The 22986-nt window shown below is 40.1% G+C and overlaps 1 protein-coding gene across 50 annotated transcripts in view; it reads left to right on the top strand.

The window, feature by feature from the left end:
• SORBS2 (sorbin and SH3 domain containing 2) overlaps positions 1 to 22986 on the top strand; it is a 204973-nt gene that overhangs the window by 131448 nt on the left and 50539 nt on the right. For 43 of the 50 annotated variants that reach the window (XM_067022601.1, XM_067022631.1, XM_067022606.1 and 40 more), the window contains 6 exons: positions 1971 to 2109; positions 10693 to 10865; positions 14116 to 14182; positions 14887 to 14931; positions 17475 to 17664; positions 20054 to 20168. In XM_067022601.1, the coding sequence (XP_066878702.1) occupies positions 1971 to 2109; positions 10693 to 10865; positions 14116 to 14182; positions 14887 to 14931; positions 17475 to 17664; positions 20054 to 20168 (729 nt within the window). Of the gene's footprint in view, positions 1 to 1970; positions 2110 to 10692; positions 10866 to 11371; positions 11662 to 14115; positions 14183 to 14886; positions 14932 to 17474; positions 17665 to 20053; positions 20169 to 22986 lie in introns of those variants that run through there. The other 7 variants (XM_067022604.1, XM_067022608.1, XM_067022622.1 and 4 more) reach the window with 2 other exon arrangements.

Here is a 22986-nt window from a genome sequence, read left to right as displayed (position 1 = left end):
CCTGCCACTAGTACCTGGCACACAACAGGCAAGAGCCTCTCCATGTTCTACTATGCTTTCAATAGTTCTTTACTTTTAAAACTCTCAGGAATGCCTTTACCCAAAAATACAAAGCAGTGATAGTGTATTAATTTATGTACTAGCCTATTTAATTTACTGTTTCTAAGACTCTTCAGGAGCCTAATAGGCATACATATAGCTTTGTGGAGCCAACTGTAACTGAACTTAGTTTCAAGTAACAGTTTAAATTGCACATACCTTCTCTATGAGATGGTTTTCCTAATAATTATTTCACTATAACAATAAAGTATTTTCTAAAATTCTAATAGTATTATTTCATTACTAGAATCCTAACTGATTTAACATGATGAAAGACTAAATCTATTTGTAGCTTTTATTTTGTTTAACCCATAACCAATGTTATTGAAACCATCAAAATAGGAGGCAGGGCAACTTTCCTAAGTTTAGTTACATAGTAACATGATAGTTTTTAATAAGAAGAGTTCTCCTGCCTTTAACATTAATTATAACAATAATATTTAAATTATATTTACAAAGATCAACCAAACTGGATTTGGGCAAGGAGGCAAAAATAGTCTTGAATAATTCATCAAAGATATATAAGCACTCTGAAGCATTTGGGTAGATCAGTGCATCACACTTATATGAATGGCCAGTGCTCTAAGGTAGATGACCCTCAAGATTGGGTGGCTAATAATGATTTCTGTAACAGCTCAGAGCAGTAGTTCATCATTAAGCACTATCACTGTAATGATATACTTACTGACTTTAGGACAGATGTGGTATGGCTATAAAGTAATGAAACTAGATTAATTCTACATTATTTGAAAACATCTGCTTTAAAGTGAAAAATCGTGGAAATGTGCAATTAATTGACTACCTATGTTTCAGGCCTCTACGACAGAAGTTTAATTTGTTTTAAAATAAGCAGATAAAGGTCACAAATTATAGTTATTTATCTATGTGCATATGTGTGTTTTGTGTGTATTCAGCTGCAAGGTGTTTTAACTAAATGCTCTTACTAACGTTTTACCTTATTTGCATGCATTATACAATCTCCACAATGCTCAGTGCTATGCTGTGGACAGACAGGCATGCTTAATAGTGAGCTCAACCTCTCTAACTGAGCTGATTCAATTGAATTAGCATAGGTATCTATTGAATATCTACTATCCTATTAGCACCAGGTTGCATGTTGTACAGAAAAATGTGTTTAAAAAGCACATATACGACCATCTTCAACAAGAATCTTGAAATACCACTGGGGATATGAAAATACTGAAATATAAAGCAATCAAAACAATAAATGATTAAGGAACCAAAAAGAGGCCTATAACGTGCTAAATGAAACATGAGTAGGAAGAAGCCGGGGGTTTAACACCACTGTCTGATGCTTTGCCAGGTATTTGATTCTTCCAGAATAGATTGCTTCATGACACATGTAAATCCAAACAATTGTCCTCCTTATGTTAGTCACCTCGCCCTGGAAACCTTGATTCGCTACGGGATATATATCCCTGATTAAGTCTGAGAACCGATCACTTTCCTCTTGTCAAAGAATGTTCTTTTAAAATCCTACACCCAGAGCAGTGTGATTTAAGTCACGACATTAGCACAGATTCACCCTCCACGTTTACTTTATACTGGCTCCTCTGATATCTCCGGACATCACTGTTGGCAGAGCAATCTACCCACTGGTCAGCTGCTTCCACTCTCCTAACCACCTCCTGTGCCCTCTGACATATAAAGAGAGTGATTTTTCAGAGTAAAGGAAGATAGAGAAGATACTGAAAAAAAAAAAGTCCCGTGCCCTTCTCGACATCAGTTAGTAAATAAATACTTGACAGCTGATTACTGTCATGTGAATGGAGGCCATTATTGTCATCTAAAGGAGTGATGTTTACAGGGGGACCGTGTGCTTTAACAGGATGTCTTTGCACTTTTCTCAGAGCCAGATAACAGTGAATGGAAACTCTGGAGGCACTGTGAGTCCACTGAGTTACTATCAAAGGCCGTTTTCCCCTTCTGCCTACTCGCTACCAGGCTCACTCAACTCCAGCATTATCATGCAGCATGGCCGGTCACTTGGTAAGTTATCGGATAGTCATGATTTTCATGACAATTTCAATATAACAGGTACAAACCAAACGAGAAAAATATAAAACATCCAACTAATTTTTGGAAAAGGAAGTAGAAACATTCAATACTCCACTATTTAATGAGCCTCTCCTAGGGGAGGAATTAAAGGCAGAGGATTTAACACTGGAGAAAATAGGGACCCGGCTATTCCAAGACGATGACTGCATCTATATCTGAGTCTGGAGAAGGCTATTAGATATTTGGGGTGATGGGGCAGAAAGAAAGAGATGGCCACTTGGGGAGAGGAGTGTGCATATATACCAGGAGAACATTCACGTAGTGAATTTCCATGGGTGGCAAACACCATCCATGTTCGAGACAGCCCTTTCTTTTGTGGAAAAGCTTTCCTTGTAGAAAATGCTTTTAATATATATAAAAAAGAACTATTTAACAGTTAAAACAGTTTAACAAGGGCATAGGGTGCCTCCCAAAGTAGTAAACTGCTATTCAAACTGAGACCAGAAGACCACCAGTCAGGATGTGAGTTCCTTTAAATAATGATGCAGAATTTTATAGAAAGATAGTTCTTAATCCTTTGGGAATTAAGAACTAAATGAAAGACAGAGCTCTCCTCCCCCCCAACAAAAATGAACATTAGAACATTCATATACATTTTTAAACATATGATTTCATGGGGCTCATGAACTCTTTAAAGCTTCCTGGAAAAGAAGTTGTGCTATATAATGTTAGAAACAATTTTATGCAGCAAAATATATTAGGACAATTTAGAAAATAATGTAATAAATATTTCTTAGTTTAAAAAAATGTAAAACAAACAAACAAACATTTAAAAACAGACCAAATCGAACCATCATCTGAATCCAAGCTGAGAAAGTTTCCATGTTGAGCAACTAGAAGGATTGCAGGGCAGCAAGAAACAGGGAAGACGGCGGAGGACCACGTGACCACAACATACCTCTCAGAAAAGCAGGAGACCGATCCTCTGGCCACCACCAACCAGCAGAGAGAAAGAAACTAGAACACAGGGCTTTAACACCCATGTCCTCGTTGACAGCAGACAGCGCCTTCTCTTCCCCGACACTGTGTATTGAAAGAAGATGAGGCTATTAGTTTACCCAGGAACACCCGGCCTATGGACTGTGGAACTCAACTTCTATGGCCAACAAAACCTCTCTAACTATAAGACTTACACGTAGCCATGAGACTCAAAGAAAAGTCTAAATATACTTGTACCTTCTCTAAGGCTGCTCCTGGGATCATCTGTGAATCTCATAATGATGTCCTTTTACAGTATAAGAGAGTAGAAAGGCCAGGAGGGGAAAGACGGCGATAGACTAAGACGCGGAGATCACCTTCCTCCCCACAGATACATCAGAAATACATTTACACGTATAACAGCTCCTACAGAACACCCACTGAACGCTGGCAGAAGACCTCAGACCTCCCAAAACACAAGAAACTCCCCACGTACCTGGGTAGGGCAAAAGAAAAAAGAAAGAACAGAGACAAAGAATAGGGACGGGACCCGCACCAGTGGGAGGGAGCCATGAAGGAGGAAAGGTTTCCACACACTAGAAGCCCCTTCGCGGGCGGAGACTGCGGGTGGCGGAGGGGGAAGCTCTGGAGCCACGTACGAAAGCGCAGCCACAGGGTGCGGAGGGCAAAGCGGAGAGATTCCCGCACGGAGGATCGGTGCCGACCGGCACTCACCGGCCCGAGAGGCTTGTCTGCTCACTGGCCAGGGCGCGCGGGGCTGGGAGCTGAGGCTCGGGCTTCGGTCAGAAGCCGGGAGAGGACTGGGGTTGGCGGCGCGAACACAGCCTGAAGGGGTTAGTGCGCCACGGTTGGCCGGGAGGGAGTCCGGGAAAAGTCTGGAGCTGCTGAAGAGACAAGAGACTTTTTCTTGCCTCTCTATTTCCTGGTGCGCGAGGAGAGGGGATTAAGCACGCCGCTTAAAAGAGCTCCAGAGACGGGAACGAGCCGCGGCTAACAGCGCGGACGCCAGAGACGGGCATGAGACGCCAAGGCTGCTACTGCCTCCACCAAGAAGCCTGTGTGTGAGCACAGGTCACTCTCCACACCTCTCCTCCCGGGAGCCTGTGCCGCCTGCCACCGCCAGGGTCCCGTGATCCACGGATAACTCCCCTGGGAGAACGCACGGCGCGCCTCAGGCTCGTGCAACGTCACGCCGGCCTCTGCCGCGCAGGCTCGCCCCGCATCCGTGCCCCTCCCTCCCCACGGCCTGAGCCAGAGCTCCCGGATCAGCTGCTCCTTTAACCCCGTCCTGTCTGAGAGAAGAACAGACTCCCTCAGGCGACCTACACACAGAGGCGGGGCCAAATCCAAAGCTGAACACCGGGAGCTGTGCGAACAAAGAAGAGAAACGGAAATTTCTCCCAGCAGCCTCAAAAGCATCAGATTAAAGCTCCACAATCAACTTAATGTACCCTGCATCTGTGGAATACCTGAATAGACAACGACTCATCCCAAATTGAGGAGGTGGACTTTGAGAGCAAGATTTATTATTTTTTCCCCTTTTCCTCTTTTTGTGAGTGTGTATGTGTATGCTTCCGTGTGAGATTTTGTCTGTATAGCTTTGCTTTCACCATTTGTCCTAGGGTTCTGTCTGTCCGTTTTTTGTTTTTTACTTAAAAAAATTTTCTTTTCTTAATAATTATTTTAATAACTTCCTTCCTTCCTTCCTTCCTTCCTTTCCTCCCTTCCTCCCTCCCTTCCTTCCTTCCTTCCTTCCTTCCTTCCATCCTTCCTTCCCCTTTTATTCTGAGCTGTATGGATGAAAGGCTGTTGGTGCTCCAGGCAGGAGTCAGTGCTGTGCCTCTGAGGTGGGAGAGCCAACTTCAGGACACTGGTCCACAACAGGCATCCCAGCTCCACGTAATATCAAACGGCAAAAATCTCCCAGAGATCTCCATCTCAACACCAACACCCAGCTCCACTCAACGACCAGCAACCTACAGTGCTGGACACCCTATGCCAAACAACTAGCAAGACAGGAACACAACCCCACCCATTAGCAGAGAGGCTGCCTAAAATCATAATAAGGCCACAGACACCCCAAAACACACCACCAGACATGGACCTGCCCACCAGAAAGACAAAATCCAGCCTCATCCACCAGAACACAGGCACTAGTCCCCTCCACCAGGAAGCCTACACAACCCACTGAACCAACTTTAGCCACTGGGTACAGACACCAAAAACAACGGGAACTACGAACCTGCAGCCTGCAAAAAGAAGACCCCAGACACAGTAAGATAAGCAAAATGAGAAGACAGAAAAACACACAGCAGATGAAGGAGCAAAATAAAAACCCACCAGACCTAGCAAATGGAGAGGAAATAGGCAGTCTACCTGAAAAAGAATTCAGAATAATGATAGTAAAGATGATCCAAAATCTTGGAAATAGAATAGAGAAAATGCAAGAAACACTTAACAAGGACCTAGAAGAACTAAAGAGGAAACAAGCAACGATGAACAACACAATAAATGCAATTTAAAATACTCTAGAAGTGATCAATAGCAGAATAACTGAGGCAGAAGAAAGGATAAGTGACCTGGAAGATAAAATAGTGGAAATAACTACTGCAGAGCAGAATAAAGAAAAAAGAATGAAAATAACTGAGGACAGTCTCAGAGACCTCTGGGACAACATTAAATGCACCAACATTCAAATTATAGGGGTCCCAGAAGAAGAAGAGAAAAAGAAAGGGACTGAGAAAATATTTGAAGAGATTATAGTTGAAAACTTCCCTAATATGGGAAAGGAAATAGTTAATCAAGTCCAGGAAGCACAGAGTCCCATACAGGATAAATCCAAGGAGAAACATGCCAAGACACATATTAATCAAACTATCAAAAATCAAATACAAAGAAAACATATTAAAAACAGCAAGGGAAAAACAACAAATAACACACAAGGGAATCCCCATAAAGTTAACAGCTGATCTTTCAGCAGAAACTCTGCAAGCCAGAAGGGAGTGGCAGGACATATTTAAAGTGATGAAGGAGAAAAACCTACAACCAAGATTACTCTACCCAGCAAGGATCTCATCCAGCTTTGATGGAGAAATTAAAACCTTTACAGACAAGCAAAAGCTGAGAGAGTTCAGCACCACCAAACCAGCTTTACAACAAATGCTAAAGGAACTTCCCTAGGCAAGAAACACAAGAGAAGAAAAAGACCTACAATAACAAACCCAAAACAATTAAGAAAATGGGAATAGGAACATACATATCGATAATTACCTTAAATATAAATGGATTTAATGCTGCCACCAAAAGACACAGACTGGCTGAATGGATACAAAAACAAGACCCATATATATGCTGTCTACAAGAGACCCACTTCAGACCTAAGGACACATACAGACTGCAAGTGAGGGGATGGAAAAAGATATTCCATGCAAATGGAAATCAAAACAAAGCTGGAGTAGCAATTCTCATATCAGACAAAATAGACTTTAAAATAAAGACTATTACAAAAGACAAAGAAGGCACTACATACATAATGATCAAGGGATAGATCCAAGAAGAAGATATAACAATTGTAAATATTTATGCACCCAACATAGGAGCACCTCAATACATAAGGCAAATACTAACAGCCAAAAAAGGGGAAATCGACAGTAACACATTCATAGTAGGGGACTTTAACACCCCACTTTCACCAATGGACAGATCATCCAAAATGAAAATAAATAAGGAAACACAAGCTTTAAATGATACATTACACAAGATGGACTTAATTGATATTTATAGGACATTCCATCCAAAAACAACAGAATACACACTTTTCTCAAGTGCTCATGGAACATTCTCCAGGATAGATCATATCTTGGGTCACAAATCGAGCCTTGGTAAATTTAAGAAAATTGAAATCGTATCAAGTATCTTTTCCGACCACAACGCTATGAGACTAGATATCAATTACAGGAAAATATCTGTAAAAAATACAAACACATGGAGGCTAAACAATACACTACTTAATAACGAAGTGATCACTGAAGAAATCAAGGAGGAAATCAAAAAATACCTAGAAACAAATGACAATGGAGACACGACGACCCAAAACCTATGGGATACAGCAAAAGCAGTTCTAAGAGGGAAGTTTATAGCAATACAATGCTACCTTAAGAAACAGGAAACATCTCAAATAAAGAACCTAACCTTGCACCTAAAGCAATTAGAGAAAGAAGAACAATAAAACCCCAAATTTAAAATAAGGAAAGAAATCCTAAAGATCAGATCAGAAATAAATGAAAAAGAAATGAAGGAAACGATAGCAAAGATCAATAAAACTAAAAGGTGGTTCTTTGAGAAGATAAACAAAATTGATAAACCATTAGCCAGACTCATCAAGAAAAAAAAGGGAAACACTCAAATCAATAGAATTAGAAATGAAAAAGGAGAAGTAACAACTGACACTGCAGAAATACAAAAGATCATGAGAGATTACTATAAGCAACTCTATGCCAATAAAATGGACAACCTGGAAGAAATGGAAAAATTCTTAGAAATGCACAACCTGCCAAGACTGAACCAGGAAGAAATAGAAAATATGAACAGACCAATCACAAGCACTGAAATTGAGACTGTGATTAAAAATCTTCCAACAAACAAAAGCCCAGGACCAGATGGCTTCACAGGTGAATTCTATCAAACATTTAGAGAAGAGCTAACACCTATCCTTCTCAAACTCTTCCAAAATATAGCAGAGGGAGGAACACTCCCAAACTCATTCTACGAGGCCACCATCACCCTGATACCAAAACCAGACAAAGATGTCACAAAGAAAGAAAACTACAGGCCAATATCAGTGATGAACATAGATGCAAAAATCCTCAACAAAATACTAGCAAACAGAATCCAACAGCACATTAAAAGGATCATACACCATGATCAAGTGGGGTTTATTCCAGGAATGCAAGGATTCTTCAATATATGCAAATCAATCAATGTGATACACCATATTTACAAACTGAAGAAGAACCATATGATCATCTCAATAGATGCAGAGAAAGCTTTCGACAAAATTCAACACCCATTTATGATTAAAAACCCTCCAGAAAGTAGGCATAGAGGGAACTTTCCTCAACATAATAAAGGCCATATATGACAAACCCACAGCCAACATCGTCCTCAATGGTGTAAAACTGAAACCATTTACACTAAGATCAGGAACAAGACAAGGCTGCCCACTCTCACCACTCTTATTCAACATGGTTTTGGAAGTTTTAGCCACAGCAATCAGAGAAGAAAAAGAAACAAAAGGAATCCAAATCGGAAAAGAAGAAGTAAAGCTGTCACTGTTTGCAGATGACATGATACTATACATAGAGAATCCCAAAGATGCTACCAGAAAACTACTAGAGCTAATCAATGAATTTGGTAAAGTAGCAGGATACAAAATTAATGCACAGAAATCTCTGGCATTCCTATACACTAATGATGAAAAAATCTGAAAATGAAATTAAGAAAAGACTACCATTTACCATTGCAACAAAAAGAATAAAATATCTAGGAACAAACCTACCTAAGGAGACAAAAGACCTGTATGTAGAAAATTATAAGACACTGATGAAAGAAATTAAAGATGATACAAATAGATGGAGAGATATACCATGTCCTTGGATTGGAAGAATCAACACTGTGAAAATGACTCTATTACCCAAAGCAATCTACAGATTCAATAAAATCCCTAGCAAACTACCACTGGCATTTTTCACATAACTAGAACAAAAAATTTCACAATTTGTATGGAAACTAAATACTAAATAAACTAAAACTAAATAAATACTGAACAAATTCCAATTGGCCAGTGCTGAGATAGGTCCTGAGGAGGATATACAAATCTATTCTGCCCTAGAGGAACTTTATAAAGCTGAGGACAAAGCTGCAAAAATGAGTTAGTGGACCATATAAGAGCATAATAAAATAAAAGGCTAACTTGTAAGCTATAAGTTCATAGAATCTTATGACCCACATATGAAGAGAGTTAACACTGTTCGTTTAGGCTAGGACTTTGCAAATACTCAGTGCTCAAAAAGTGTTTGATTGAAATACTAGCATCATGGTTGCCTACTCAAATCCTTTCTGTAATTAAATGGAAAATCAGAGTCAAATATCACTTTGCGTCTTAATTCAGAGTTGCTTGGAAAAGATACTACTTTTACATACAATGGCATGTAAAGCAGTTTTACTCCTATTCTTATCCATTCTTCATCAGAAATGGATTGAAAATGCTTTTCTGTTGCAAACTAAAACACAGTCATAGTAACAGCAGTTACAAATATTATAATGGATATTAGTTTACAAAGGTCTTATCTCTACTTATCCTTATAATGATGAGTTAAGTTTTTAAAAAATCTTATGAAATTTTTATAAATTTGCTACAAAAACACAGTCATATCTTTTTAGATTTCTATATCTATATTTATATCTATACCTATACATAATCAATGACTGCTGCCCTGACATAAGGACTTTTCCATATGCACATAAAAAGAGACCTGACTAACAGATCTGACAAACCATAGCCAAGAGTCATTCTTGGTCAGCAAACTTTGGGAATTTATTGTAGAAAAACAGGAGGTCATATTATCAATTGTACTAAATACATGATAATGTAGATTCTCACAAATGCCTGTAAACTCTAAGTGGAATAATATATAGTACTATGTCCTCTCTGTTTCTTATGAAAGTATACCAAAAATTAACGAAGATGGCATGAGGAGTATGATAAATCTCTGTCACAATGTATGCTTAGGGCAATTTTCACATCCAAGGGGTGAGAAGTCATGGGTTTTGCTACTTTAAAGTAAAAGCGAAGCTACTTTACTTTAGTGGCCATCATGGAGTCTTAAATAAACGTTAATATTAATAGCTTACGATCATTTCTCTACCCATAAGCCTTCACATCCACGTATATGTTTGGATGTGAAGATTTCCTTATGTGATTTTTGTTTTCACTTTATTTTTATAAATTCACTGTCATAGACTCAATAGTCATATTTTTCATCCTAAAAGTACACTTTAGTATTTTAAGATAATGGTAGTCAGCGGTTTCACCAAAATAATAGTAATGTAAATGATGACCTGAAGGAAATTACTAAACTTGTCTCAGCTTCTGCCCCCTCATTTATAAAATGGACCCCTCACCCAAGATTACTAGAAGGATGAAATGAAGTAATGCAGGTACAAGGCTTTCTTAACACAATGGCTGCCACGTGGCCGCATGGTCTTTCAACAAATATTATTCTTCCCCCATCACTGAATGATGAGGGTCTTGTTGTTAGAGGTCCGTTCAATATATACCTACATGTTAACAATGAGTGGCTCAAATTTAAGGTCAATGAGTTAAAAGATATAGTGATGGAAATACACTTTATATTGATTTATAAATATACTATAATATAGTATTATATATTTACATATAACTATGTAATTATACATAATTACATGTAATTAAATATATTATATTACAATAGGCATGAGGCTCCATTAATTTGATTCCTCGTGCATCAAGTATATTTCACCAAATTTTCTCCACAGATTCCTCAGAGACATACCCCCAGCACGCACAGTCTCTGGACGGCGGCATGGGCAGCTCGATACCCCTGTACAGATCCTCAGAGGAGGAGAAGAGAGTGACAGTCATCAAAGCGCCGCACTACCCGGGGATCGGGCCGGTGGATGAATCCGGAATCCCCACGGCAATTAGAACGGTAGGAAATGCCAGCGCGCCTTGCTCCGGGGCGCTGCACAGGCTCCACAAAGGATGGATTGTCAATGGCTTTGTGCATTCCTACGCTCTTATATAATGAGGATTGCCCTCCGTGCCATCTGAGTTCTCATGAATATCATGCTGTGTGTGGCAGAGAAAGGGAACTGTCGACTGCAGATAATGACCCAATCTGTTTTTCCATTTCAATTAAAAATCACGAAAATTGTGATTCTGTTAAACGATAAAAGTAGGCTTCGTTTGGTTTTACCTTTTCCACGGAGTGCTGGGGCAATAGAGAGAGAAAAGAGAAGGAAGGAGAAAATGTGAATTCTTTGGCTGCACTGAATTCCCATGTGCATTGCAAATAAACCAGTGATTTGTTTCTTGAGATGGATGTGTGTTACCACCGGGAGACTGAGAGCCGTGAATTGGGTGTTGGGCAGGGAGATGATTGGAGAGAAGGGAGTTCATGTCATGGAAAGGAAAAACTGTCTGAGGAAAATACACATCACGTTTTAGTGTCCCTCGTCAGCTGTGCCTGCTGAGAACTCTCCGGGGCGATAAGTGAAAGTGTTCAGGGTTTTTTTTTTTTTTTTTTTTTTTTTTAAGTCTTTAAACTCTGCCAGAACATTGCTCGGTGTTTCAGGGCAGCCCCTTCTGGCAAAGTTCAGCAGCAGCAGAGGCTGAGCTTGGGCAGGCAGCTGCTTGCTGGTCCAGTCACTTGGAGAGGAGGTCTGTGCTGGTCTGCGCGAAGGAATACTGGGGGCGCCAGGATGAGAGGAGCAGCACCTCTGCAGGTGAAACTGGGGGGTGGTGAGAGAATGGAGCGCCGACTGCATACACTCGGTCTGCAACACCCACGTATGCGGCTGGGCTGGTGCCGAGAGCTACTGGCCTGGAAGGCAAACCTGGGGGGCCAAAGACAAGGGTGGAGAGAGGAAAAGAGCCGGCAAGAGATGAGAAAAAGAGATCAGGGACGATTGGAATCGCTCAGAAAGAACGGGAAAGACAAAGACTGGGGGTCTCTTGTCTCCCTGGATTTGCATTCATCATATGGGGATCCTGTGTTCGGAGAGGAGAGTTGAAAATTGATTATTCCAAGCATCTGTGTTAGAATTGGAAGCCAGAAAGTAAATCAGAGCAGTTGCTGGGGCTTTAGACTCATTAGATTCTGGGGATGTTGAATGTGAGTAATTATAAAGTCCTAAAAATCTCTGTTGGAACCAATGCCTGTCATATTTAAGTGACAGGAAAAGTTCAGGGATTGTGACTAGCATTCTTAATCTTATGGTGACTGCATGTTTCTGGTGGTGGCACTTTGTTGTTTGTTTCTCTTTTAAGATTTCTGACTCAGAATGGTTTAATTTGAATTTTTTTCCCTAATAATGTAGGGATACAGTGTCAGACAGGTACAGTGTCACTGGTTTTGTTTCATTGACCCTTGACACATTAGGAAATCCCTGATTCTGTGTAGTTATAGATTGCCTGATTTTATCTGAGACCTCTAGGTATGTTTTTAAGTTAATATATGATAGACACAAATGGACATGCAAAGCTGGAACTGTCTTTATCCATAAGATATAATTTTCTTAAATAGCATGACCTTGCTTTTTACGTTTTAAAAGGAAAAAACTGAGATGTTATAGATGGTTAGTGAAAAATCAAGAAATATTAAAAATTTATATATTTTTAATCTACTGCCAAATCACAAGCATGTTTAGATATGCATAAACAAACAGAGATACTAGACATTCAATGCAAGTTCCCCCTCTATAAAATAGAAGATAAAAATATAAGCAACTCAGAAGTTCTTTATAAGGAACCAGCATTTTTATGTACAGCTGTGCTCTTATGTAGACTGTTCAAAGTTTACAGAGAAGGTACAGGTCTTGAAGAGTCATTCACATTTCTTATCTGTCAGCCCCACAGAGCACATCCCCAAGTATAGCTGTGTTTATAAATGTGGAGTCTTGCCATGTCTGAGCCACGGCAGGCCAAGAATCTCCAAGGCTGTTTTTCTTTCTCATCCGCATAGAAAGTAATGATTATCAGACTTACATTGCTTCACAGGGGCTTATTGCTCGGGGTACACACCAAAGGCAGTACTGTCCCAGTGTATGACCTCAGAGTCTCATTTTAGACAACCAGCAGAGACCAAGGAAACAGAATTTCAAAAAGTAACATGGAAACTCTAGAAAGCCAAGAATTAACCAAATGTACCTTTGAGCTACCTGAAGAAAGGGAAGCAGCTCCCCAGATGGCCCTCTCTCATGTGACCTGGGACGTCTACGTTAGTCATTTACTGCCATCCTTAAAAACAACAACAACAAAAACCGCTAGGGTTCAGATCCCACGAGACTGTGTAATTAAGGTGAGTAGTTAAGTGTAATGTAAGATTCTTTCCTTCTAGTTCAAATATAACACCGTTTGAGTCTTTTCCAAGCTGGAAAGGGGCAAAAATAGAATAGAATAATGTATACTGGTGTACATTCTTATTGCTTGGAAGTATTAAACAGTAATGAAAGGAACCAAGATTTGAATCGAGGTTGATCTGACATTAATCTCAGCTTTCCACTGCAGCCTACTGTTTATATTATGTCAAAAGCGGGGTGGATAAGGAACTTCTGCTTTTAAGGAACTTACAGTTTAGCACAGCAAATGTTGCCAACATTTTATTATCACGTTAAAGAAATTTTGAAACAATATCTATATTTTGTGACTTGCTCTAGGACACTAGATTGTTTACTATAGTCAGTATTTTAGTAACTTAGACTAGAAAGTACCAAATTTTTATTTCTCTAATTCTAAGTGGATGATCAGAATACAATTCGAGTCCAAAATATTCTCTAGTTAATTTTTAAAATAATGTCTTGAACAGTATACTAACAAGTTATTATGGATAATGATAATTATCACCAAAAGGAGCGAAGCAAACAATTACAACACTATAACTTTTATTCAGTTAACTTTATATAAATAAGCTTGCACAAATATCAACTATGTAGGGCTGGGCACAGCTGTGACCTAGAAGAAATAAAACCATAGCGTATAACATTCCAACTCAGCCTCCACTCAGACAAAGGGTAATATATTTACAAATTGCACGGATCCCTGGATAAATTACTGATATGTCATCATGACATAGTAAAGAGTCAGAACAGAAATCTGCTATTTAAAAAGATAAAATATACAAAGAGGAACAATGTTTATTTGGAACTGGTTTTGTAACTGTTGGACATATTCTTTTACAGACAGTTGACAGGCCAAAGGACTGGTACAAGACCATGTTTAAGCAAATCCACATGGTGCACAAGCCGGGTATGTAGTTCTGTTTTCTGATCAGGTTCTTGTGAGCTGATGGACGTACACTCTTTTGTGTAGTTTTGGTTCACACAAACTGTCAAGACCCCAGCAAACTTCACGGCCCTCCCTTCTTTTCAACACTGCTCCTTATTCTTAGATCACCCCTCAACTCCCAGACACCTGTGCTCCTGCTTCACCCCTGAGCTTCCAGGAAGCCTCTTAGAAGGTGACCCTTGGAGTAGTGCCAGGGGCTCTGGCCTTATGCCTTCATCCTTCCCTATCCACAGTATAAACTGGCCTGGCGTATTATCTGCTTAAATGGATGCATTATTCCTCTGTCCACGTGTATCTGCCCCATATCAAGACAGTGACTGTAGCTGGGTCTCACTGAGTTGACAAGGGATCTTTAAAGCACTTACTAAAGGAAATTCATGATCCAGAACAGGCGGAAAGGAGGAAGAGAGACTGATATCTGTATGCTGTGAAGTGGGCAGCAGAGCAAACCTGTTAACAGCCCAGAGAAGTCAATTTGCTAAAACCCAGCAAAAAAAAAAAAAAAAAAAAAAACCCATAATATTTGAAATTTTAAAAATGGTTTTATGAACTAGGCAAGATGTGTTGGTTTTCTAACAAATCTGTTGTTCCTCTGAAGTTCTGCTCTCTTGCTAGGATGTGGTGACCAATCTGTATTCCCATAATATTTATGTTTCATTTTCTAGACGATGACACAGACATGTATAACACTCCTTATGCATATAATGCAGGTAGGATGGGTTTCCTTGCTTGCCATGAACACAGTGTGCCCTCCCATGCTTGGAAAACTTCCCAGTCACTTTTTTTTTTTTTTTTTTACCACTCTGAGTGCACGATTTCAGCCTCTGCAATTAGGAAGATGCTTTTTTTCTTTTCTCAGCATGTATAACAAAAGATTTGATCTTTTCTCATGGAAATGAGAACTAATACTATTTTATCTCCTTCATCCCCACTGTTAGTTTATTCTCGGCTTCAGGAATGTTTAACCAAAGTGTGAAGGACAGCGGGAAAGAACATACTGTAACAGGGGGTACAAAATAAGATAAAGATCTCCTTTTATCAGCGGAGAGAATGGTTACAATTGCGTAAGATCTTTCAGATACACTTCACCAAAAACAAGTCAAGCAAAGTATTTTGTGACCCTGTCCATGCTTTTGCTCCAAATGCAATCATTCATTGAAGGATTTTTAAACACCCCAGTTTGCTGGATCACTTTTCTGACTCAGAGTTGCCAGCGGTCATAATGGAACGACTTCAATTCCGGGCATTTCCACTTGTACTTGAGTGAGTTGGTATCTTTTGAAATGGTTGCAGGCGGGAGTGAGGGACCCCGGAAAAATGTTTCCATCATCGCTTTCTCCTAAATGTCACATCAGGGGGGCCCCACACGGGGCCGCCGGTCACTTCCCGGCCCCAGGCTCAGGACGACTGCACAGTGCCTGTTACTTCCTTCTGCAGAGCAGTCTCCGAGAGGCCCACATCCCACTCGGCAGCTGCAGCCTCCCATCAAGGTCCCCTTGCCAGCCACACCCCCAAACCGGATGAGGTTGTCCCCTCCGTGAGGCCTGAAGGCCAGCACTCTGGCCTTTTCACCGTTGAGGATTCTGCTACTAGTGTCCACAACAAGTAGAGGGGAAAAAACAAGCAGAACAAGCTCCGCAAGCTGCAAGAATCTGGTTTTCAGTCCTTGCTCTTCCAGATGATGGCAGGTGGCCTGCTAAGATTCCCTCAACTTTTATTCCTGGTCTCAGGTTCTCCTAACTCCTCTCCTGTGTTTAGCTTGTTAAAATGCAAAATTCAACTGAGAAAATTTTAAAGATCTTCTTGGCTTTGTTCAACGATTCATGAATCGGGCAGCATCCAATCTAGCAGATAGAAAGGAGCTCTGAGGAGCTGAACAAAACGAAAGACTTTCAATAGGCAGAAGGGAGCAGGAACAAGGAAGTCAGACTAAGAAGGAAAGCGGGTGGGTTACTGCAAGGTCACTTTCCCCGTGGGGAGGGCAGGGGGCTGTTAGGCAGAGTATCTAACTCGTGCTGGCCAGGCCATTCTTGATGGACTGACTGCTTTAAGATTCCATTTCTGGGAGAGTCAAAACTGTCACTAAGTTAAGTCTCGGTTTGGTGCTGTGGGGCTTAGCGTGAGCAACTCCATTTTGGGTCTGCTGTTTTGTTCTTAACAAGCGCTCAAGCTGGAGTCTGACTGTAGCACTGAGGCAAAGCAAAAGTGCAGACACTGTCTCATTTGTCATAGCCAATTTGCATGGACCTTCAGGAGAAGCAGATGAATGAAAATAGACTTAGCTCAAAGATTGAGGTGGCAGGACATTCAGAACTTTTATAATTATTTTTCATTTTGAAGTTTGCATCCATTAGAATTAGTCAATTGAACGGTAGTTACATATAAACTTGCAGAGCCCTTTAGAGTTTTACCATTTAATCAGCAGACAAAGCAACTCTGATTAGTCTCTTCCCCTCCTACTAACCTTACATCACGCTGTTCTATGCCTTGCACTTTCTGCTGCTTTTTTTCCTCTGCCATCTCCGCTGCCCTCTTCCCCGACCCACCCAAACCAATCCTTCAGGGCTTACTCTAGTGTCATCAGTTCTGTGATATCTTCTCCGACCAATCACCATCTTCTAAAATCTTTAATGCCTATAATATGTTTTCCTCATGTGGCCTTTATCATATGCTACCAATTATTTTCAGTCATAATTCTAATCATGTCTCTTTTCCCCAGATGTGCTATAAGCTTATTGAGAGTTGATGTTTCCTTATGCCTTGCACCGCATGTATTTAACTTGCTCAATATTTTGTTTGATTGCAATGAACATGTCAATTATCACATGCAAATCAGAGCTTTTAAAGTAATAGAAGATATTTGGAAACAGTTCTATTAAGTATATTTAATCTTCTTCTGAAATCTTAACTACGTTATTAGTTTACATTATCCACGAGAAAATTTGCTAAGTATCTGTAAGTTTGTTTCTAGTACCAGTTGGAATTATTACTAATTCCATAATACTTGATGAGGATTCACTGTAACCAATGCTTGTGTATTCAATCCATTAATGAATTAATAATGATTAATAAATTAATAATATTAATAAATCAAGAGCATACCATCCAATGCATGCTTTGTGAATATGTTTACTGATAATAATCTTGGTAAAATCATGGGATGTTTTTGTGGGGTATAAATAATGTGATGCACTTTCAAAATGTTATTTGTTTCTGTTCTGTTTTTGTTTTGCTGTGTTGTGTTTCCTGATAGGCCTGTACAACTCACCCTACAGTGCTCGGTCACATCCTGCTGCCAAGACCCAGACCTACAGACCCCTCTCCAAAAGCCACTCCGACAATGGCACTGAGGCCTTTAAGGATGCTTCCTCTCCTGTCCCTCCCCCGCACGTTCCTCCTCCAGTCCCACCACTTCGACCAAGAGATCGGTCTTCAACAGAAAAGTAAGGCGTTTTCCCCTGAAGTGTCCTGTATTTAGCTTAGGATAAAAATAAGCCCACAGAGCGTTCAGCAGAAGAATCAGTGCTTAGCTCTCTGAGGCAGTATATGTATAGTCTTTTAAAGGCGCCATGTTCACCTCCTCTGTCAGGAGTGTAGCGAACACTTTCACGATATTGGTTCATAACGTCATGGTCCCCTGAGTTAGACTGGAAGTAACTCAGTGTCATCTCCACTCTTTGATCAATAAATGCCTATGAGACAAATAAATAGCTCACACTCCCTTTGGCATAGCAGGTCAGAGACTATGCAGTTAATTTTCAGTTTCCTCAGATTTGAAATGTTAGGACTATTAATGATTTAAAATTTCCCCTCTGATCACAAAAGTATCTGTGTGAAAACAGAAAAGGTTACTCATAAATCATAAGTAAGGCATTAGTTAATGTGTCTACCTGTGACTCATTTCCACACACTAATTTTAATTTCCCCACTGAAATATTTTTATAGAAACTATTCAAACAAAAATAAAAACTTATGAACACACTTCTTTCTATTGGGCCATTTTTATTAGGATAATGACTAATAGCACTACTTATAGGTAACCTTCACTGAGACCTCACTGTGAGCCACTAATCTAAGCACTTTTCCTGTATTATATCACTTAATTCTGAGAACAGCCCAATGACATATGTTCTATTTTAAACCCATCTGAGAGAGAGAGAGAGAGAGAGAGAGAGAGAAAGCTGTGGTTTTGAAAATTAAAGGAAGTTGCTCAGCTCATGCAGCTAGTATGTCCAAGCCAGGATGCACACTCAGCTCTAACTAAAGCCATAGCTCATGCTATACCAGCAATAATAAATACGAATATAAGAATTATTCTGTATTAATATGGTTATTAAGCATCCATCTATCATACCCATCCCAGAAATATTATATTCAACACGCTGTTGTACCATTAAAAGTAACTGATGATCATATAGGGTATAAGATACCACAAAGATAGACATACATTATGTGTGAAGAGCTCTCATTTTAATGTCCGTCTCCTCATGATGATTATGTGTTTATAGGTGTTATGTCTTAAATTTGAGAAATAATTGTCTAGACACAAAATGCTATCTCTGCCATAAAAAAAGAACCAAAATGAACTCAGATTTAAATGTATTTTGTCCTATATGTCTAGTAAAAATAAATCTTTCATTGCAAAACACGATAATCCCTTAAAATTTTCTAGAATGTTTTCATATACATTGTCTTATGTGATGCTCAAAGTACATCTGCTGAATATTGCTCATCAATTTACTAGAAAGCCAGGACCTGCCTGCCCCTAATTCTCCTGTCTTGTAGAAACTTCTATTTCCAACATGCATGGAGTCAGAATTTCATCCCACTCTATGGGTCAGAACTGCCCCCACCATGGGACTTTCCTGGTGGTCCAGTGGCTAAGACTCTGAGCTCCCAACGCAGGGGGCCTGGGTTCAACCCCTGGTCGGGGAACTAGATCCCACATGCGCAGCTAAGAAGTTCACATGCCACAACTAAAGATCCCGCATGCTGCAACAAAGATCCCTCACAGGTAACAAAGATCCCGCATGCCACAACTAAGACCTGACGCAGCCAAGTAAATTTAAAAATATGTTTTTTTAAAAAAGGAAAAAAACCAAAAGAATTGCCTCCATCTACAGTCAGAAAATCCTTCTTCCTCACATGTGATCCTCCCAAAGGAAGCCTTCTTCAGCCTCAGCTACCTAGAAAAGCTTTACTTTTGAAGTCCCTCTTTGCCTGCCTCTTGAAGGATCTTAGTTCAGGAAAAAGAGCTGATTCCAGGGTCCCCTTTGCAATGGAATAGATGCCAGCCTCTGGTCTTTCAAGGGTAAAACCATGGACGGTCTCCACTGCCATACAACTTGCTCTTATGGCTGACAGCCCAAGTGATACTTTTGCACTTTTCACAGACAAACTACGATGCCGCTTGCAAGATAAACAAGATCAAACATGACGTGTACATTACCCCTTGTCACTTCGGATCAAGGAAGCCAGGTCACAGAGTGACGGGATAAACTCACATAACTTAATGGAGCATAAGCGCCACTTCCTCTAAACACAAAAATACAAACCCCTCGTGTGAGTTATTGAGGCAGCAGGAGAATAGTCCTTGTATGAAAAGAAGTAGAGGAAACTATAATAGGAAATCAAAGAAATGGCTTTCTTTAAATCATTTATGAAAACCAGAATACAAATGCGGTATTTTTTTGCATATTAATATTTTATCCTGAGACGCTTTTAAAAAAATCTATACTAAAATTAGTTTTGAAAACAGATAATCAGTGGTTGTAGACAATGGTTTTAAGCATAGAGAATTATTTTAATATGTAATTTGTTGTTGATTTCTAGGCATGACTGGGACCCTCCAGACAGAAAAGTGGACACAAGGAAATTTCGTTCTGAGCCAAGGAGTATTTTTGAATATGAACCTGGGAAGTCATCCATTCTGCAGCATGAAAGACCAGTAAGCACTTGTCATTAAACAGAACGCCAGTTCTCTAGGTTTCCTGGGTTCCCAAATAAACCTGAATTTCATACCGTTTAGCAATTTTTTAATCACAAAGGTAATTTATTTACTTGGCATTATTTAGAAATCATGTTCATTTTGTATCATGATTTGTGTATCTTATCTCAGAATTAAAGATACAGTCTCTAATATATTGTCCCTACTCATCAAATATAGGACTCATTCTCATGTAACTATAAATGTGCCTAATCGTGATCCTGAGTTTAATTTTTTAAAAAAGAAAAAGAAAAACTCTCAGATGCAACACTGAATGGCCAGCCTACATTGCTAATGAGAACAGTCATTCATTCTCTCTGATACAAATGGACCAGGCAGTTCCATCCCTTGGTTTCATTTTGGTTTCGTAATATTTCTTTGGCTTAAAGGAAAATTGTCCAAATGTCCTTTGTTATAACAAGTTGTTTTAATTGATTCTTATTAAATCTCCCTCAGGTTACCAAGCCTCAAGTTTCCTGACTGATTGTCAATCTAATGGATCAAGATTATATTTAACTTTGCAGTGTTTTTTCCAATTATATACTTTAATTACATGCAAAGGAAAAGACATAGAAAGTTGAAAATAACCACTTGCCTCCTCAAAGTACAATTGAACAAATAGGCTCTTCCTTGGCCCTCTTTTGTTTTGATTCCCCCAGTCCTCGCTTTCCCTCCTAGATCAATGCCTTCAGGATCTCTTTGAAATTCTATAATTCCTCTGCATCCCCTCTATCAAAACCTGGTTGCAATTTGCTCTTGTCTTTGTCTTAAAAGAATTTTAGGTGTCAGTGAACAGGAAAAAGAGAGTTTTCTTTTCTAGTGCCTTTAAGAGTATCCAAGAAACCACATTATTATATATAACATAAGGCCAGCCCTGAAATTTGATTAGAAACCGTTGCTCACCACACTTAATATGAGTGTCCTTGACTTTGTTTTTGAAACCCTATATTTATGGTTATGTTCTTGAGAAACATGTTCAAGAACCTTATAATCACATAATTCATACAGGATATTTTTCTAAGCCTTCTTTGCCTCTCTTCAAATAACTCATATCTTTTAGAGTAACAGGACTTTACCAGAAAAACTGAAAGAAAAAAAAAGGAACACCACCGAACTGCAGGTTCCATTGCAAACATATAACCCATTCACTAAGTTATATGACTGAATATCATGATCTTTGAAATTTCTAAGATGAGAACTGGGTGAACCGTGATACCGCCGTTGCATAAAATTTAAAATAACCAAATAATCATGCAGTATAATGAGTCTCAGATTTAAGTGTAAATAACGAAACATTAATGATCATTCTAACAATGCCTGAGACTCTTAGGGTGCTGGGGGTTGTCACTGTCCTGGAATGCCTTTGTAGCTGTGATGTCAGGAAACAGGATTGATTTTGGAAGCAATCCCGTCAGGATATTTCTAGCATTTACTCAGGCAGCAAAACCCGTGAAGCCCCACCTATGTGCCAGGCATCGCACTACGTGTGAGGGACACGGCAGTGAGCAAAACAGTCTTTACCTCAAGGAACTTGGAATCGATCTATCATTTAATCAATGTGCAGAGTAGCGCCACATTCATGAGAAGGAGACCATCTCCTGTATGGTTAAAACGGAGGGCTTCCCTGGTGGCGCAGTGGTTGAGAGTCTGCCTGCCGATGCAGGGGACACGGGTTCGTGCCCCGGTCCGGGAGGATCCCACGTGCCGCGGAGCGGCTGGGCCCGTGAGCCATGGCCGCTGAGCCTGCGCGTCCGGAGCCTGTGCTCCGCAACGGGAGAGGCCACAACAGTGAGAGGCCCGCGTACCGCAAGAAAAAAAAAAAAAAGAAAGAAAAAAACGGAGACACACCGCATGAATTTGCCCCATCAAGAGCTTGTTCACAGGCCCTGTCATTGTGACTGAAATTTCCACTTTACTCATGTCTTTGGATTAAAGCTTTGAAGGCTCCCAGTTTAAAAATAGCAATAATAATAACAGCAGCAATAGCAGTAGTTGTAGCTCCTTACTGAGCACTTACTTATGTGTCAGGCCTTATAATTAGTCATTTATGCCTTACCTCATGAAATGATCCCCACAACCCTATGAAGTCGACGTATGGAATTCCCGTTTTACAGACAGAGAGGCTGAGCGCGTATCCAGTAGCCTTGCTCGGGTCCCCGTGGCTGGTGAGCGCTGGGCCCGGAAGTCGAGCCCAGGCAGACTCCTGCCCGGCGCGCTTAATCACCACCGCACCGCTGCACGCCCAGGATTCGCTAAATCGAAAACACACTTAGCTGCTAGTCACTATCACCTTAATTAGAGTATTTGATTATTTAATTATTTTGCAGTATAAGTTAGTTTATTTGTTCATTTATAATAAATTAGTGTACTGGATTTATTTTACCAGCAACCTGGGCCCTGAGTAGTTAGGACACAAGACCAGTATACTTAACTAGCTCTAAGAAGAATGGAAAGATCTGGAATGTGGGTATGGCTGAAGATTTGGGTATGGATGGGTCTCTGCTGCCACAGGAAAGGAGCAGTGGAAGGAACCTAGAAACTTGGGAGGAAATGAAAACGGATACCTTCTGAAGAGATGGGAAGAACCAAAATGCTTATCCCTCCCAAACAATTTTGCTGAGGGCCAGCCTTATGCAAAATGATTTGAGCTAATCATCTTTATCATTTTGGCCAGGTTTTTATTATAGGGCTCGACTATTATCTTTTTCCTTTCATCAACCCTGAATCCATTCCAGATGCCTCTTTAAATCAGAAAAACAAAAACAAAGGGCTCAGGGCG

Source organism: Kogia breviceps, chromosome 20, assembly GCF_026419965.1.
Source record: "Kogia breviceps isolate mKogBre1 chromosome 20, mKogBre1 haplotype 1, whole genome shotgun sequence".
NCBI classification, from domain to species: Eukaryota; Metazoa; Chordata; class Mammalia; order Artiodactyla; family Physeteridae; genus Kogia; species Kogia breviceps.
The sequence above is the reverse complement of the archived record's forward strand: the minus strand, read 5'-3'. Positions and strand labels throughout refer to the sequence as shown.